The sequence below is a fragment of the Macaca fascicularis genome, chromosome 7 (genome assembly GCF_037993035.2).
Source record: "Macaca fascicularis isolate 582-1 chromosome 7, T2T-MFA8v1.1".
In the NCBI taxonomy this organism is placed as follows: Eukaryota; Metazoa; Chordata; class Mammalia; order Primates; family Cercopithecidae; genus Macaca; species Macaca fascicularis.
In genome coordinates, this window is record NC_088381.1 from 46845493 (window position 1) to 46863131 (window position 17639).

The window sequence follows — 17639 nt, forward strand, 5'->3', positions numbered from 1 at the left end:
TCAGCCTCCTGAGTAGCTGGGATTACAGGCGCCTGCCACCAGGCCCAGCTAATTTTCATATTTTTAGTAGAGATGGGGTTTCACCATGTTGGCCAGGCTGGTCTCAAACTCCTGACCTCAGGTGATCTGCCCGCCTCGGCCTCCCAAAGTGCTGGGATTACAGGAACAAGCCACCTCGCCCAGCCCATTTGTTTATAATTTGATGGGAACTAAAACCATTAAACCTGGCCTCTGACAACTATGGTCCTCCATTTTTAAAAAAACATATATTGCTTTGAGCAAAAACAGCACAATAGAATTGAAAACACTCCAGACATCATTTCCCTTCTCTGGGCTCCAGTTACCGAGCATCCGATGCCCTGGGTATCACACCAGACACTGCAAATTAGGATAATCCCAAACTGGTGAAAGCTCATCATTCACTAGCACTGCCCTGGGCTGATGTGGTCCTGTGCACTGCCCTCCAGGGAAGTTAGTCTAGGTGGGAAAAGACAAGCAAATAGGTGCAGGGACCATGTTGTCAATGCTATGGTTGCTACAAGCCTGGATTTCTGCATAAGAGGAAAGGAATCCTTAGAGGGTGACAAAGAAAGGCTAGAAAAATGGCATCAAGGCCTCCTGTCACCCTGTTAAGTAAAAAGGGGTAACGTGGGGGGATTAAGTATGGAAATAGCTTTACCATGGAGTGGGCCCCTTCTCTTAGACTGGAATGCTTCCCAAATACTGATGTGCACAGGAATCGCGGCAGCGTGTTAAAATGTAGATTCTGCTTCGGTAGGACTGAGGGAGCTCATTCTAGATTTCTAACCAGCTCCCAGATGTGGTTTGTGCCGCCAGCCAGGGTTGGGTGGAAAGCAATGGAGGGGTGGTGGGTGGGGAGAGGCAGCAGGAGGAAGCATGTGCAGTGAGAGGTTCAGTGCAGGGGAGGCGCAGTGTGCTGGCATTAAGGACAGCAGCAGTGGGAACACAGGTCAAATGAAGGAAGGGGCTGTACTGTCTCCCCCATCTCGAACAGTGAGCTTCTATGGCAGGGACTGAATCTTGGTCATCTCTCCATCCTTGACTGTGCCCAGGAAATCTCAGTAAACAGCCTTGCAGAGGTTCAGTCTCTCCTCAAAGAGTAACACTGGTCTTGCTTTCTAGTAGGACAAACCTGGAGGGCGAGTATTCCCTGAAGGACATTTTCCTCTTCTCCCAAACCTGGGCCTGCAAGCCCCAATTCCACCCTGATCTTGGCACCCATGGGTAACCTCATGCTCTTGACAAACACACAGTCTTATTCTGGCCAGAGCCTGCTCCCAGCCTCCCAGCCCTCTTGCATTGCCTAGAGATGGACACACGAGAAAGGTACGGTCCAAAGTGCACTGTTTTCCTCACGCCCCTGCAACCAGTTGAGGCAGAGCTGTAACCCACTGCAGCCTCAGTCCGGTCCCTTCTACCTGCTGGCTTTGTCTCCTCCATAAGCCTGAGAGGACCTCCCTCTCGAGCTAAATGACCCCTCTGTGTGGAGAGAGGCCAGCTGTCCTTTCTAGTCATAAAGACTGGGCTGTATGCTGAGATTGTCATTCCTCTTTTTTTTTAATGTTAGATTCCCTTTCTTGTATGAAATGACAGCAGGCAATTGTGCTGATTGAGAATGACTTTGACAAAATAAGGAGTTGGAAATCATGTTAATCTCCAGTGCCCTGAGCGCTTTCGCTAATGGGTGCACGAAATCCAAGCGCCTGGGTACCGCCCCTGGGAATGGGCACCAGCATTCTCCTCTTCCCTCCCAGCCCCCAACTCCCTCCCTGGGGACAATGACCTGCATTTCTGGGTCTGCCCCTTCTGCAAATGCTTCCTTCTGAATCATCCAAAAACACGCCTTTGTGAACTAGAGATGGAAGATCTCCTTGTCCCACCTAAACATGTTAAGTTTAAAATAAAATGGTGCAGGTTTCCAGGGTCCAGATGCTCAAAGACACTTTGCAGTTTCGCTTCAAGTTCATTACATTTAATTTTTTTCCAAAAAAGTTTTGCATTGACAGCTGTACAATACTTTGGTGTTAACCTGTGGTCTTCCTTCCCCTCAGTGAACTCTGCCCTGTCCATCTGTCCAGAGGAAGTCTTAGCTCCTACCCCACACCCTCTCTGGCGCTTGGATGGGAGGTGACGCAGTGTGGGATTGTGAAACCCCCGCTGCGCTGTTGGGTATCTGGGGGGCGGGGGGAGCAGCGCGTGGGAATGCTGTGAGATAAGAAGAGCTCACATGGACGGGAAATGGCCCAGGCTCCAGAATGTGAGAGCGACACTGGCCTGGCTGTTTTCCTGCGGGGGGGACTGACAAACTGGGGGTTGAGGCAATTAAGACGCAACAATCAAACCAACCTTTAAATAGTAACTTTTAAAAATATAAAAACAGTTCAGTACAATGACTTTTCATTCTTTTTTTCTTCAGGAATAACTTTCTTCTACCCTCACCCTCCCTTCTGGCTAGAGCCTTAGCAAGAGGTGGCAGACGGACATCTGAGGCCCAGAGAGACTCCGGATGCCCCATGCGCCCAGCCTTGGAGAGGCACAGGGTGTGGCGCCAGCCTCCACATCCCATGCCCGGTGCGCTCAGCTGGGGAGCAACCTCACTGAAGGTGGGTGGCGTTCCCTGGAGCCCCTCCCTCCTCCTCAGCAGACGGAATCACGCATTACAAAATAATCCATAAAAATGCGGTATAAAAATTATCTTCGATATGCTACATCCATGGAGAGCCCGCCACCAGGACTCACAGCGGCCTTTAGCTTTTCTTTAAAAGAAGAATAAGAAAAAAAGACCAAAAGGAAAAGAAACAAAAAAACAACCCAAATCCTAACACCTCAGAACATGGTACCGAAAGGTGGCACCTGCCAGAGGCGATAGTCTACCTAACCTGTTTGGGCCACGAGAGACTGCAATCTGCAAGAAATATCCACAGTGTGCCAGATCTGTGTCCCCCTCTCCCAGCCCCCAACCCCCACTGCCCTGCCCAGGGCGGAGGTGAGGGAGATCCTCCTTTCAGACTCACAACCCTGTAGGTTTAAACACTTTCCCCCCTCTAAGGGGAGAGGAAGAGGCTGTAGGCAGGAAGGGGGAGAAGGCATTTTATAAAAGGACATCACTTCTAATTCTTTTTATTCAAATTAAAAAAAAAAAAAAAAAGCACCCACATCAGTTGCTATTTTTCTCTGGTAGCTCCCTGAGCTGAGTTGCTATGCTGTCTTCTAACTTTTTGTCCTTTTTAGGCTGTGTCCCAAGATTCAGAAGAGCTGGAGAGGGAGTTCCTTTGAACTTCCATTGCTCATAACAATAACTAAGTGTGCACCAAAGAGAAAGACCAGGCTGAGGAGGAGAGAGGGAAAGACCAAGAAAGAGAGACACAGAGAGGGCAAGAGGCAGCCAGAGTGCAAGAGACCACAGAAAGCTCTGTTTCTGCAGGCGTCTGCCCGAACAGGCCCCCATCTCAGTGCCTTCCATCCCTCAGTCTGGCCGGCTGGTGCTCAGTCCAGATGCCCAGACCCGTGTGGACGGACAGGCATTCCAGCAGGTACCTTGCGGCCAACCTGGTTGCCTTTTCCACAATCTAAGACTTTTCTCCTTATTCTTCAATTGGTTCCTCTCCCTGTCTCCTCTTCCCAGGTGAGAACATCTGTTTATTTAAAAAAAAAAAAAAAAAAAAGCCACCACCACGAGTGGATTACAAATACAGCAGGCGAAACACACGGTCAGAGTTTCCGGTGGGAAGGGGGCCTCTCCCACTGGTCAGTCCGCAATAGGAGAGTCTGTTATTTACATTTTTCACAAAACTTGTGCACTGCACAATCGGCAAAAAGAGACCCCCTCCCCCAGCACAACAATGTGGTCCACGCCAGCATCCCCGACCCAAGGTGGGGCACAGGGCAAAAGAAAGGGGAAGAACAAAGAGACTCATGAGCGGGTCTGTGGGGAACCGGAGCCATAAGCCTCCAATAAATCTATTTGTAGCAACTGCCAGCATTGTTCAGGGGGAGGAGGAGGAGCAGAACCCATCCGAGTCTGTGAGACACATCAATCTAGGCCCAGAAGTCCAGATCGTGATGGGGCACGCGCCCTCTCAGCCGGCCGGAGCGCAGCCCCGAACGCGCGGCTGCCTGCGGCCCATCCTCCGCCATCCTCAGGGCCCCTCGCCTGGGGGTCTCCCTGTCAGAGCCGAGTCGGTTTCTCCCAGAGTTTGACAGCCCTGCTGGAGTTCTTGTTTAGTAGATGACCTCATAAACTGTGGCCTTCTTGTCACCAGAGCCTGTTACAATGTATTTGTCATCCGCCGAAATGTCACAACTCAAGACAGACGAGGATTCTTTAGACTGGAGGAGGAAGACGAGGAGAAGCAGCAGGAAGGCGTGGGGTGCGGGGAGAAAAAAGACAGGAATTCATTTTCCAGTGCTCAACACCATCTCGGTTCTCTTGGAAACAATCGCCCTCCTCTGCCCCTCTCTGATGCTCCAACCTGGAGCACAGTGCAGTGAAGAGGAGGTGGGGAGGCTTTAAACCACCCATGAAGCATTTTCAGGTAGGGCTCCCCTCCCACCTGCTTTTCCACAATGAAAAGCTCAGCAACAGTCTCCCATGTGATCTTTACAGTAAGTCATAATGATCACAACAGGACGCTTTAGCACGAGCTTCTCTGAGTTTACAAATAGGAAGAAGCATTTCCGAGCTAGGAGCTGGCGTCAGCAGCTCAGGCCCACAGCCTGATGAGTTAGGAAAAGGATTGGCACCTGATGTTTGAAGCATGTGCTGTAACTAAAGACCCTAACAATGAGGTTTGACATGCTAGACACCAGACATTTCAGTCTGGGTCCAGAAAGTGGTATGTTGGCTGAGGGAGTGAGAGAGAACACAAGTGTGTGTGTGTGCGCGCGCACGAGAGAGAGAGAGAGAGAGGAAGAAAGTGTGTGTGGGAGACTGAGTGTGCATGAGTAAATGAGTGTGAGTTTGATCATGTGTGGGAAAGAGTGCACGTGTGTGTGTGCATACGTGTGTGTGCCAAAGTGCAGTATGGCAGGCCCCAGATCCTGGTAGATTATAAAAAGCCTCTTCCTTTCCTCCTCTCTTTCCTGTCCATGTCCCTGCTGGTGCTGAATGGAGGTGGAAACACACACTCACTCGAGGAGGGAAGCTGCCCAGCGCACCTCCTGCAGGTGCTCAGCATCCAGCCCAGAGCAGAAACATTTATGCTACTCCTCGCTCTCCAAATCCGACAAGCGCCCCTGCTTAAACGCCCTTGCCCTCGGGGGTCAGAAGCCATTAGTAGCAGATCTTATGTCTTGCTGGAGTCCCCAGGTCCTTGGGAGAACCCATCTTGCTCCCCCATCAGGTAGGGGTGGGGAGGGGACCAGGGCAGGTCTGATCCTGGCTCCAGGCTCCTCCTGTTCTTCCTCCTGCTATCCTCACTCCCATCACCACCGCCAAGTTTCAACTCTGGGAGGAACCCAGAGGAGGGCTCAGATGGTGGGCAGTACCTGGAATATGCTGGCTCCATAAGGCGTCCTCCAGGCGTTGAGAAGGTTATCTTTCCCAGTGCTCACGAACCACTTGCCTGCAGGTGGGATGCAAAGGCATGATCAGGTTGTAGCTCGCTGCCCTCTAAAGCAAGACCAGCCCCAGACATGACCAGCTGCCATAGAAAAGCAGTGAGAACTGCTAACTAGTATGACTCTTCAATTTCGAGAGGCATTTTGCAAATGACACGTGGATACCTGGAGAAGGCCTTTCTTTGAAATCCAGGGGGAGGGCTGGGCGGGGCTAGGGTGGGAAAAGGTAGGATTTGAAGTTAATTGCAGTGATAACACTGCCCCGAAAGACTCTTGTTAAAGCCACTAAGGTTGACTGGCCTTTCTAAATTCTACTACTGGAAGGTGGCGGGAAATACCAAAAATATCCAAGCCCTGGGAGACTGGAGACCTGGCTGAAGACAGCAGTCAGTGGGCGCCCTTCCTCCAAGCAGGCACTCGGCCAGGGCTCTACATGTGTTAAAGCTCTGTTGCCCCCTGAAAGCCATGAACACCATGCTATTCCGGACCACAGAGGAAAATCCACTAGAGTTCAGAGAGGGTGAGATGTCCAAGACTGCACAGCTTGTCAGTGGAGGAGCAGACATTCCCATCCAAGGCTATCAGATGTCAAAGCCACTGGTTGTAACCACCAAGAGGAACTACCTGCACTGCTACTGTCCTGTTCCTTTGCCCCAAGCCTGCAAGAACTGGCTCTGGCCTAGTGTCCTGAGAGTTCAATAACTCACGGTGACATCTGCATCCGAGAAACAAGGATGGGGAACAAGATCACTAAAGGGTGCTGAAGGGGCACCAGCCCAGGGGTTAGGAGGCCTGGTTCCGGGGCCTGGCTCATTCTATAAGCTTTAGGCCCCTCTTCTGTCCTGTTGGGTCAGGCTGCCCTGGGCTCCCCACCCTACTCCATCAGGCCTGGACCCATCCCAGGCTCACCGCAGTAGGCGAACTTGAGGGAGAGCACGCAGCTCTCGTGCAGGTGCAGCTGGTACTTGTCAGGCTTGGTGTGGTGCAGCACCTCCACGTTGCTGCTCTCCATGCCCACAGCCAGCCACTCCCCAGTGGGGCAGTAGCCCAGCGAGAAGATCTGCAGGCAGTGGGAGGGGAGACGGACTGAGCTCAGCATTCTTTGCCCTCAAGAGGAGGGCGGCTCCCAAAGGTGCTGCTCAGGTCCTCTGAGGCTCAGGGTCCCTCCCTACCCACCCAATAACCCAGGAGCATGGGAGGTCATTTTCCATCCCATTTTATAGGTGAGAAAGCACAAACATTTTGCATTCAAAGTTACTCTGTCTCTGTGACTTTCGTCTTTCCTTAAGAAAAAACTGAGTTAAAAAAAAAAGGCCTACTAAAATATTAAACATTTAAGATTAAAATATTAAAGTGGGGAATGCAAATAAGAAATAATAATCCCTGGCATTTCCCGAATGCTTTCTGTGAGTCGGGTTTATGGCTATGGTTTTTAGAGGGATCATTTCAGTGCCCACATCAGACCTAGGAGGGTGCTACTATTATTTCCATCTTGTGAATGAGGACGCCAAGGACAAAGTGCTCAATAGCAGCAGAAAAAGAAATCAAATTTCTACAGTTGGGCCAAAAGTGTCCAACCCCAAGGTCATCTCTGTCTGTTTCATTGCTGCTTCCTCCCAGAAGCCTTCCCAGATGGCTCAGGTTGGTCCCGAGTCTCTTGGCAATGGTCACTCTGTGAGGATCCCTTTGTCCCTGACCCAGCCACTGGGGCCCTGGAGGGAGGGAACACACTGCTCTCTGGGAAGGGAGGAGTCTTGGGCCGCACACCTGGGAAGTGAAGTCATGCTGCTGTAGCTGCCGGCCCTCCCGCAGGTCCCAGGAGCGCACTGTGTTGTCCAGGCCCCCTGTCCACAGTTTGGTGCCATCGTGGGAGATGTCTATGCAGCTGGCCCCGTCCGTGTGGCCCTGGAACTGCCTATGAAAGTCAAGCAGGGAGGAGGATGAGCCCCGGGAACCACAGACTGCCAAGTGGCAGCCATCCCAGGGGCAGTCTGAGCAGAAGAGGAAACTGAGGCCCAGAAGAGTGCACTATGCACATGGTCCCTTAGTGAGCTTGCAGCAAAGCTAGCTCTGGCCTCTTTCCAGTTCCACAGAAGGGTTTGCCCCGGGACAAGTCCCGTGGGAAATGGGGGGTGAAAAGGGGACCTCACACCAGGCTTCTGAGACTGCATCCCTCCAGGGTGGGCCTCTGGAGAAGGTGGAGCTGGAGGCTCAGGAGGGCCCTGGGGAAGCCATGTGTGAGATGACTGATAAAGAGAATGCAGGGCCTCACTGCCTTTAGGACACAGCTCCTTAGCCCGCACTCCATGCGCCCTCAATTTACCCTCTTAATCTATCTCTTCACCCTGCATGAACTATGGGGCTGAGGCCATCCATGAACACGTTGAATAACACACACAGCCATGTATAAGAGTCAGCTGGGCCAGGCACCCCGTCTGCTTTTGCACTGTAGCACTGTCAGAGGCAGATGCTCCATTGTCACTGTTTTACACAGGAAGAAACTGAGCCGCAGGGGTTCAGCAACTTGCACTAGGTCATAGTGGAGGCAGGATTCAAACCCAGCAGTTTTGTCCTAAGGCTTGTCTAGACACCACATGATGTGGCTTCCCAGTCAGGTCTCCCCAGTCTGGTCTCTGGGCCTCTCTCCCAGCCTCTCTGCTTGCTCCACTAATCTGACCTCCACTTTCCCAGACATGCTCTAGCTCCACTTTCTTCCCAGAGCCCTCTCCAAGCTCCTGGGCCCAATGGCCCTCCCTCCTCTGTCCCTCGAATAAGGCAGGCAGAGCTGTCTTTTCACCTGTGCATCCCTCATCCCAACGATTATGGCCACCCCACGGCACCTCAGACAAGGCCAAGGTCACAGCAAACAAGACCAGGCAGGGTGGGTAAAAACTTCCCCAGGACGAGGCACTAATGCTCCCTCCTGACGGCTCACCTGACCAGGGTCTGGTTGTGCAGGTCCCAGACAGCTATGTTCCCGTCGCTGCAGCAGGAGAAGCAGACTTTGGCATCAGGGCTGATGGCCAGGGCATAACAGGCGGGAGCCGAGGACGTCAGCTCGGCCTTGATGCGGGGCGTGGGCGAGGCCAGGTCCCAGATGGTGAGCGTGCTGGCCTCGCCGCCCACGATGAGCGTGCGCCCGTCAGGAAGCAGCTTGCAGGAGCGGATGTAATTGTCCCTGTTCTGGAGGGAGAAGGGGCAGGGCTGAGTGCTGCCTACTTCCCCTCGTGGGCACCAGGAGAGTCTTGTCCAGCAATACTGAGCACCCTCACCAGCCCTGCTTACAGCCTCCCCTACACCCAGCAGCTGCCTGGCTGTCCCCATTCCTCAAATTCACAAGCCTTTGATCTTTCATGAATACCAGGAGGTCAGTATCAGCCCCACACACAGAAGGCACAACTGGGGCTCAGAGAGGTTAGTCAGCTTGCCTAAAGTTGCTCAGCCAATACGATGCTAAGCCGGGCCCTGGGGCTCTCCCCCGTGGCCCAGGCTACCCCATCCTCCTACACCAGCTGGAGGAGGCGCGGTGGCCCTGGGATTCTCACCAGGCAGTCCAGCTGGGAGATGGGGCTCTTGCTGCCTGGCTGGCTGATGTCCCAGATCTTCACGCAGCCCTTGCCACCTGTGTAGACGTGCCTCGTGGGGTTGCTGATGGTCACGGCACACACCACCTCCCCGTGGCTGAGTGTGTTAATCTGCCGGGCGTGCCTCGGGATGCCGGGGCCTGCCAGGGCGTCGTGGGGGAAGGGCACGGGCTGCATCTGCCCATCAGCGCTCACATGGAATGAGTACGCTCTGAAAAGGTGAGAACCGTCACTGCTGCCATCCACCCCGGCCCCTCAGAATTCCCACAGGCCTGGCCCAGGTCACCTGCACCGCCCCCGACTGGCTGCCCTGCCTCCAGGCCCCTCTGCTCTGAAACCTTTCGAACCCAGTAACCCCATGTACTGGGAGGGCTCCACCAGGGTGGAGAGTGCTTAACAGACCAGCTTTGATTTTTACACTCGGTTATATATCCTTGCTCCAAATCAGACCAGAAACCCACAGATGTCCTGGAATGCCCTTTCCCACAATCCATTCATTCCCCCAACAAGCCAGCCCTGGAAAGGGCATGGCTGAAATGCCACCTCTTGCTTTAGGAGCCGGCGGTATTAGGGAAGGGATCTGCTTGCCCCTCAATAGCAAATGGGAAAGTCCGTGTCAGAGTCGGTGGGAGCCAGCCTGGCCTGCCTGCTGTTTCCGGCTCTGGTGGGCGCCCTCTCAATCAGCATCTAGATTCTCGTGGACAATTAGAGGACTGTGTCAGGCAGTGTCTCCGCATTATCTATAGGCTCAATCTTTTAGTTTCCTAGCAACCCGAGGAAGTGAAGGGCCGGGGAGAGTGTGCCCTCCAGGGGAGGAAAGCACTGCTGACAGGGAAGGGCCTGCGACCAGCGGCACTGGGGCCTTCCCAGCAGGTAGAGCCCAAAGGAGTCGGCAAGGCCCACCACAGCTCCAGGTGACTCGGTGAGGAGTGTTCCTTGTCTCCCAGCCCGGTGGCCATGTACTTAGCTAACCCCATGGCTCCTCTGTTGGAGGGAGCTTCTGTGGGTGCTGAGAAGCATGGCTTGGCTATAGTTTTCTGGGGTTGCAACTAGGCCTCGGTGCCTCCAGAGGGACAGATACCTTTCCAAAGGGACATGCACCAGGGCAAATTCTTCGTCAGGGGATGACGTGTGTTGTTGGAAGGAGGGGTAGAGTGCTCTCTCCTCCCCACCCTACAAAGCATGCAGTAAGTATAGCCAAAGCTTACGGTTTTCCTCCAGGAATGGAGGCCAGGCTTGAGGGGAGGCCTGTGGCCCGCATGGGGGGGTGAGGGTCAAAACCAACCTGTAAAGCAAGGCAAGACAGCCCTCCATCAGCCGTGTTGCCACACACCCCCACCCCTGCCTCCTCCACCACCCACCCGGGGTCCTACCTGCATGGCTCTGCCACTTTATAACCCAAGAGACAAGCTGAGCAGAGCAGAGCCCATTGATTCAAAGGAGACACAGGCCCAGGAAGGCCCGTGGCAGGGAGGGGGTGACAGTGTGTAGACCCCACTCTGAACCAGCATCCTCCCTGTTCTGCAAGGCAGAGCTGGCCCTGCCCTACTTCTTTCCTCTCCTGTGGTCCTAGTGGGCCTGCCAGTGGAGAGAAGGCCACCCAAGGTCCAGGAGGTAAAAAGGAAAACTATCTCCTGAAAAAGGGCCCCTCTCTCCGCCAACCCTAACTCTTCTTTTTCTTTTTATTTTTTGAGATGGAGTCTTGCTCTGTTGCCCAAGCTGGAGTACAGTGGCGCAATCTTGGCTCACTGCAACCTCCGCCTCCCGGGTTCAAGGGATTCTTCTGCCTCTACCTCCCGAATAGTGCCTGCCACCACACCCAGCTAATTTTTGTATTTTTAGTAGAGACAGGCTTTCACCATGTTGGCTGGCCAGGCTGGTCTCGATCTCCTGACTCAGGTGATCCACCCGCCTTGGCCTCCCAAAGTACTGGGATTACTGAGCCACCATGCCAGGCCCCTAACTCTTATTATTCATTCACTACAATAGAAAGTCTTGTAACGACCAGTCCCATCTACGAGACCCCTGCTCCATGAACATCACCTGACTCGCCTGGGATTCCCACCCCCCAGAGCTGGGAAAGGCAGGGGCAGCCCCGTTTCGCAGACTGAAAGGGACGCTGCCTTGCGTGAGGTCACAGGGCAGTTCGTAGGCCAGTGGGGGATGGAACCCAGGTCTGCTGGCCCCAAAGCGTGTGCCCTTCCAGCTAAGTCTCAATTGTTTCCGATACACGTTCTCCCCACAGGGTCAGCTGCCTGGCCTTGAGACCCTGAGGGGCCCCCAGGCCCCCTTTGGCATGTGGAGAGCACCCCTCCAACCCCCACCAGCTCCCCACACTGCGCCCAGTCCCCAAGAAAGGAGCCAAAAGGTCTACGTACAGCTCCAAAGCTCACCATTGGCGATCGGCCGTAGGCAGCGGCTGCAGCGGCGGCGGCGGCACTCATCTGGGGTGGGATGTTGTGCAGGCTGGCGTAGGCGCCAGGACTGGTGAGGGAGCCGTTCATCTCGTGGTGGCTCATCATGGCGAAGGGCGCTGCATAGGAGCTGGTGATGGAGATGGGCGTGCGCAGAGCCGAGGCTGCGAGGGGGTGAGCATCAGGGAGGTGGGCCTTAGGGGGATTGGGACATGGCCACGGCCGCCTCACCCAGCAATAACCCTCCCTGCATTCTCAAGCTGCCTGCTCCAGGCAGTCCCCTCAGACTGAACCCACCCAACTGGGATCCCTGCCTTCAGAGCCAAAGAAACTTAGAGCTTGGCAGATGCACCCACCTGTTTTTACAGAGCAGGATATGGAGGCCCCAAAGAGGCCCAAATAGAGCCTCACTGGACTAATGACAGGGGTGGGAACAGATCTTGGGAGCCCTGACCTGTCTGATGCTGTTTTCATATGTCTGGCCCAGCAGGGGCCCCAGAAGCCTTGGTGTTACCTCCTCCTCAAATCTGACCATGAAGTCCCCAAGGGCAGGCCCTGGGAGACACTGCCTGTGCTCTATCCCATGGGTGTGTGTGACCCCTGCCCTGGCCAGGGGCAGACCCCCTCCCCCCAATCAGATCAACCCAGCCCATGGTGCCTACCCATTATACCTATCGGGTCCATGCCCAGAGGTTTACCCGGCATCGACCTGAGCCCTGGGGTCGTGCTGGTGCCTGGAGTCGGGGCGTCGTTCCTTGGGGTTGGTGTGTTGGACTTGAGCCCAGGGGTAGAGGATTTGTCATTCTGAAGAGGGGAGATGCACAACAAGGGAGGCCATGAGGCTTCCATTCTCCTAGGAGCCGGGCACAACTGGTGCCAGTCCCAACATGAAGCCCAGAGCCAGCCCCGTAGGAAGCTTCTGCCGAACAGCCTCTCAATCCTTACCCAACCTTGTTTGGCAGGGACTGGGGTGATCACTCCCATTTTACAGATGTAGCAACCGAGGCTCAGAAAATGTTAACTCATTAGCACAGGCCCAGCAGGCACAGGAGGTAAACCTGGGCCAATCACCCATCCAGCTTCTTCCACTCCACCCCTCTGCCCGCCAATTGGCACCATCCCAGCTCTGGTCCCTGCTGCTCCCTTTCCACTCCCTTCCACCCAGACCCCACATACATGACCAAGGTCTTTGGTCTTGGAGGAAGGTGTGCTACTGGAAGAGGCCACCGAGGCGGGGCTGGTGGGGGCATCCTTTTTCAGGCTACGGGCCTTATCCAGCCCATTTTCAGGAGGGGAGTGTGCCGGGCTGACCCGGGGCGTTGCGGGGTCCTGAAAACACAAGCGATGCAGAGATGCACTGAAAGCAACAGCCAGCCTTGAGGCTTCCCTGCTCTGGGAGTGAGAAGGGAAAGGGCATGGGTGTGGGAAGAAGAGCTTGGCTCAAAGACTGGGGGTCCCACAGTGAGGGGAAACTAACTCTTAACCATCTGGTCCGACTGAGGCCTGGGGAGGGTGGAAGGGTGATCTGCCCAATGTCAAACACAAGTTCAGGACTTCAATCAGCCTGCCTGGGTTTGGCCGAGTGTGGATGCTCTCCAGCTCCTCCTCCTCAGGCCCCTGAGGCTGAGCCCCTGGGGGGGATGGAGGATCACTCACGGGGAATAGAAGATGGCCCCTATCTGGGATCTTTGGGGGTCTCTCTCTGGAGACGCATTGCAGGAGGCCCTCCGGGCCCATAAATGCCTGGACACCATGCAGCAAAGCCCTGCCCTGCTCCTCTTGGCCCCCTGAGACCTCAAGACTGGAGGCCTTGTCTCCCTGCTCAGGCTGCCAGCAATATTAGAACAGACAGAACAGATCCCACCCTGGGGAGGAACAATCCCAAACCATCCCCAACTAACAGCCCCCTTCAACCGGGCCTGCCCATACCTCATTGGAAACATCCACCACCAGATCATCACTCTTGTCCCCATCACTGTCCTGCAACCAAGAGAGAAGCCAAATGGTAAGAGGCCACACTTTCCCCACCCCTGACCGGGCCCAAACCACCCTATCCTTCTACTGGCCAGGACCTGACGCCAGGCCAAACTCCAAAGTCCATGCTTTCTACTCCAGCCCTGCCCTTCCACAGGCTCCACTCCAGCTCAACATGGTCCCCCTGTGAGGCTGTCCCCTACCCCAGCCCCTAGGTTACTCCACTCCTGTGCCCACTGGGCAGCCACACTGACACCCACCCCATCATAACAGTTCTAAGCCCCTGCCCCCACAGCCTGCCCTTCTGCTTCTCTCTGAAGCCAGAACCTTCTTCCCAGCTGGTTTTACATTCACCATCCTTCACAGTCAGTGTGCTGCTCTCACCTGGTCATTCCCCCCGCTCCGTGTGGGATAGTGACTTGCCTTCTCTCCCAGAAACACAGCTGAGTGCCCTTTGGGTGTGCAATGTGCCCGAAGCCACACAGCAGCCATGTAGCTGAAGAGGGCTGGGTGCAAGACTGCAGAGGCCCTGATCATATCCTCCCCTTCCCTCTGTCCCAGCTCTCAGCCCTGCACAGCCTGGCACAGGGGAAACACAACAGCCATGCTTCCACTAGGGTCTCATGTGCCGGGGGCCTCCCATTAAAAGGCTAATGAAAGACATGACTGGGTGGCCAAGTGAGTGCGTGCCTGGGGCTGACTGAGAGGACTGTAGGGTCCACATTTTGTGGGGCATCGGGAGCAGCTCCTTAGAGCCAAGTGGGATTCTGGCAGCACCGTGACAGCAGCATGGGTTTGTTGGCCCATCTGTGGGAAGAGACCCCATGAAGGCCAGGACGACCTCCCCGTCCACCTTTGCCCTGGAGTGGCTCACATACTCACAGTGTGTGAACTTCACCCCAGCCCCGTCCCCACCCTGCCCTCCTCAATGGGGCCGCCTATTGCCACCTGTGCTGCTCTGACTCCCTGCCAGCCATAAGAGGACCCTGGCCATAGCTTGGGCCCTGCAGACACCCCCTGCCCTCCCCAACAGAAAGCCCAGTGGCGCCACGGCCCCTCGGACGTACGTATCGGCTCAAGCTGTCCTTCTCCTCCGCCTTCCGCTTCTTGGCTTCCATGCTGTAGTCCGCAGAGCCCCGGTGCTTTTCACTGGCCCGGAGGCTTTCCGAGGGTGACACAGAGTTATTCTGGAAGGAAGAAGAGGGTTTGGGGTTAAAACTTTCTGCTGTGTGTAACAACTCGCACATCCACACACTGCTAAGTGCAGGTGACAGGGAGGTCAGAGGAGGGAAGAGAAGCTGAGCTCCTCTCTGCCCTGCAGATCGTGGCTCCATCAGAGCCTTGCCAGGGAAGCCTTCCCCACTCCCCAGACTGCGTTCCCGGGGAGATGCCCTGGGAGCACCCCCAATTCTCTTTTGCAGCTCCGCACTGCTATTAAATAATTAACCCTGCAGTGAGCCGTCTGCCTTCTGGCCTGTGAGACTACACTCCGTGAGGGCGAGGGTCACCTGGGTCTCGTTCACCACCCATCTCGAGCCTGCCGCACTCATTTGCTCAAAGGATGGGTAAGTGGAATTTGCACTGAGTCTTGTAAGATGGATCTGAGCTGACAGGCGGGGGCCATGAGCAATACTTCATTTGCTGAGCCCAATAGGAATGGGGAGATTGACAGGGAAGGAGGGTGTCAGGCAGCCACCAACTTCCCAGTGGAGATGAGCAGCCGAGCGTTCGGTGTGAACACCCCCGCCTCCATGGCAAGGCTGTCAGCACTCTGGAGAAACACCAGGGTTGTGAAAAAACAAAAATGCCACGTCATGAAGCCTTCCCCTCTGACAGAGACAGGAAAAGGCACAAGGGCAGGGACAGTCACCGCCTCTGTAGCCATTACCAAGTGGAGACCCTGAGAGGTTGGCTAATGTGCCCAAGCTCCCCTAGCAGAAGGTGGCACAAAGGGAACCCCAAATTTTAGTGAGTTCTCCCTCAACTATAAAGCAAATGAGGATGAGAAGCCTTTGGGATGGGAGGCCTGGGAAGAGGGAAGATGATGGAGCAGTCCTGGGGGTTGATAGTGGTCAGAAATCACCATGTGGCTGTTACCACCGAGCTGGGGAGCAGGGAGGGAAGTGCTACTGGCAAGGGCACCTGCCAGCAAACCTCTGTGTCCAGAGAATAACATCAGGACCAACGCCCCTCTACAATATTGGTGAAGTTTACTCCTTCCTAAGAGCCCAAACTTTACCTTCACCCACCCACCAATTTTCAAGCAGCTGCCCTGGGTCAGGTCTGGTGCTGCAGGCCAGGAGTGGCAGAATGAACGAGACACAATCCTGGCCCTCCAAAGCAGCTATGGTCCAGCTATGATGGAGCTGGAAGAAAAGGACAGGCCATCCCCAGTCCCAGTCCCCATGCAACACAGGAGGTCACATGGAGACACAGAGGGACATCTGTTCAGAAGAGAAGAGCATCAGAGGGCAAGTGGAATGAGGCTTCACTTCTCCACTTTCTCAGAGGCCAAGGGTGGCTCAGGGGTAAGGGCCACTTGGAGGGAACAGAGCTGGGCAGTATTCGGTGGGAATAGTGCGGCAACCAGCCTCAGAACTTAATTTCCTTTCCTAAGCCGGTTTCTGGGCAGCCCTTCCCTGCCAAGTTTCTGCCTGAAGCAAATTAAAATGGCAGAGTTATCAAGCCTTGAAGAAAAAATGGAGGTTATAATGGAACTGCAGCTCAACCTTCCCCACAGCCGTGCAGGAGCGGCGGCGATGCGCGCACAGCCGCAATTCAATTAGCTGCTGCAATCGCCGGCAGAAAAATCACCGTCATTTCATTTCATTTCCTCTGACGGTGGCGGCCACCCTGTGCTAAGCAGAAATGCTTCCAGCCCCTCGCACTGGCTGCCCCTTGCAGGCGGGCGGGCAGGGGAGGGGGCGTGCGGCTGCTCGTGTTTCTCCTTGCAACCCGGTGCTCGGCTCGGGAGAACAGCGAGCTCTTTCTTCTCATGCAGTCAGGCTGAAAACCCTCGCCGCTACCGGAGAGTCATGTCAGGCATTTAGCGGCATCGATCCAGCCCGCCTCTGGCTGGCAGGCGGCCAAAAAACTAAGTATTTTTTATTGCTTCGGCTAGGCAAGGAAATATGAATGAAGCTACCTCTAATTGGACTCCAGACTAACCCCTCTGGGACAGCTTCCAGCCCGTCCCCCATCCCCCCTCCCACTCTGACACAGCCTTGTCCTTCCTGCCGTAGGCCTCATCTGTTGACAACCTGGTTTCCAAAGCCTGATTATTTCAGTCTACACCGCCCCTGACACCGTCACCGCACCACATGCCATGCGCACAGCCTCAGCCCTGAGCTACCCACTGCTGCCTCTGCCCAGCATCTTGATTCATTCCCATTGGAGTTTCCTGTGGCCCATGTGTGCCATGCCTGAACCTCAGTGAGCATGGTAAAGAGCCCAGCTCTTGGGGGTTCCCAGAGAGGGTCTTTTAGCAGAAAACTTTCACAGATGGGGCACAAAGCCAGAAGCCAATAGGGATGAGGATGAGGTAAAGACTCACGCTCTTTAGAGAGTGCTGGCCTTCCCACTCCCCCACCAGTTCCACTGCAGTGGGTCCCTGATAGCCAGGTAATCTGGATCCTCAGTCAAGTTACCATGGGTCTTCCTAAACAAAGCTGAGAGGTTGGCCAAGCAGGAATTATTCCCATGGTATAGATAAGGAAACTGAGGCTCTGAGAGGCCAAGGGAACTACGCAGGGTCTCATAAAGCTGGGACCAGACCTCAGTCTTAAAATGTCCAATCCAGTCCTCCTTCTATCTAGGCAAACTGCCTCTCCAAAAATGCCACTGTTAGAGGATCAGTACGGAGGCAGTGAACATGGATTTTCAGCTTCAGTGACTCCTCTTTTAGGGACCTAGCCATTCCTCAGCCCAAATGTGGTCCTGGATTCCTGAGCATGTAGGCAGGGCAAGAGGCGACGCCAGCCTCACTGCCAATGGGAGGTTTAAAAAGTCAGCCTGGGTTGGGGGAGGGCCAGGAAGGGAAGGAGGGTTGGACTGGAGAGAGTTGCCCAAGGAAGCTGCTGTCTAGATG

The 17639-nt window shown here is 54.8% G+C and overlaps 1 protein-coding gene across 22 annotated transcripts in view; it reads right to left on the minus strand.

Moving 5' to 3' along the window:
- Window positions 1-1971: 1971 nt before the first annotated feature.
- The window catches only part of TLE3 (TLE family member 3, transcriptional corepressor), a 50288-nt gene continuing 34620 nt past the window's right edge, over window positions 1972-17639 (minus strand). For 5 of the 22 annotated variants that reach the window (XM_045395671.3, XM_015453010.4, XM_005559932.5 and 2 more), the window contains 12 exons: window positions 14620-14739; window positions 13508-13558; window positions 12755-12907; window positions 12241-12382; window positions 11543-11742; window positions 10373-10449; window positions 9126-9375; window positions 8516-8763; window positions 7348-7495; window positions 6490-6640; window positions 5509-5585; window positions 1972-4350 (listed from right to left, as the gene is read on the minus strand). In XM_045395671.3, the coding sequence (XP_045251606.1) occupies window positions 4243-4350; window positions 5509-5585; window positions 6490-6640; window positions 7348-7495; window positions 8516-8763; window positions 9126-9375; window positions 10373-10449; window positions 11543-11742; window positions 12241-12382; window positions 12755-12907; window positions 13508-13558; window positions 14620-14739 (1725 nt within the window). In that variant the 3' untranslated portion in view covers window positions 1972-4242. Of the gene's footprint in view, window positions 4351-5508; window positions 5586-6489; window positions 6641-7347; window positions 7496-8511; window positions 8764-9125; window positions 9376-10372; window positions 10450-11542; window positions 11743-12240; window positions 12383-12754; window positions 12908-13507; window positions 13559-14619; window positions 14741-17639 lie in introns of those variants that run through there. The other 17 variants (XM_005559937.5, XM_005559931.5, XM_045395675.3 and 14 more) reach the window with 10 other exon arrangements.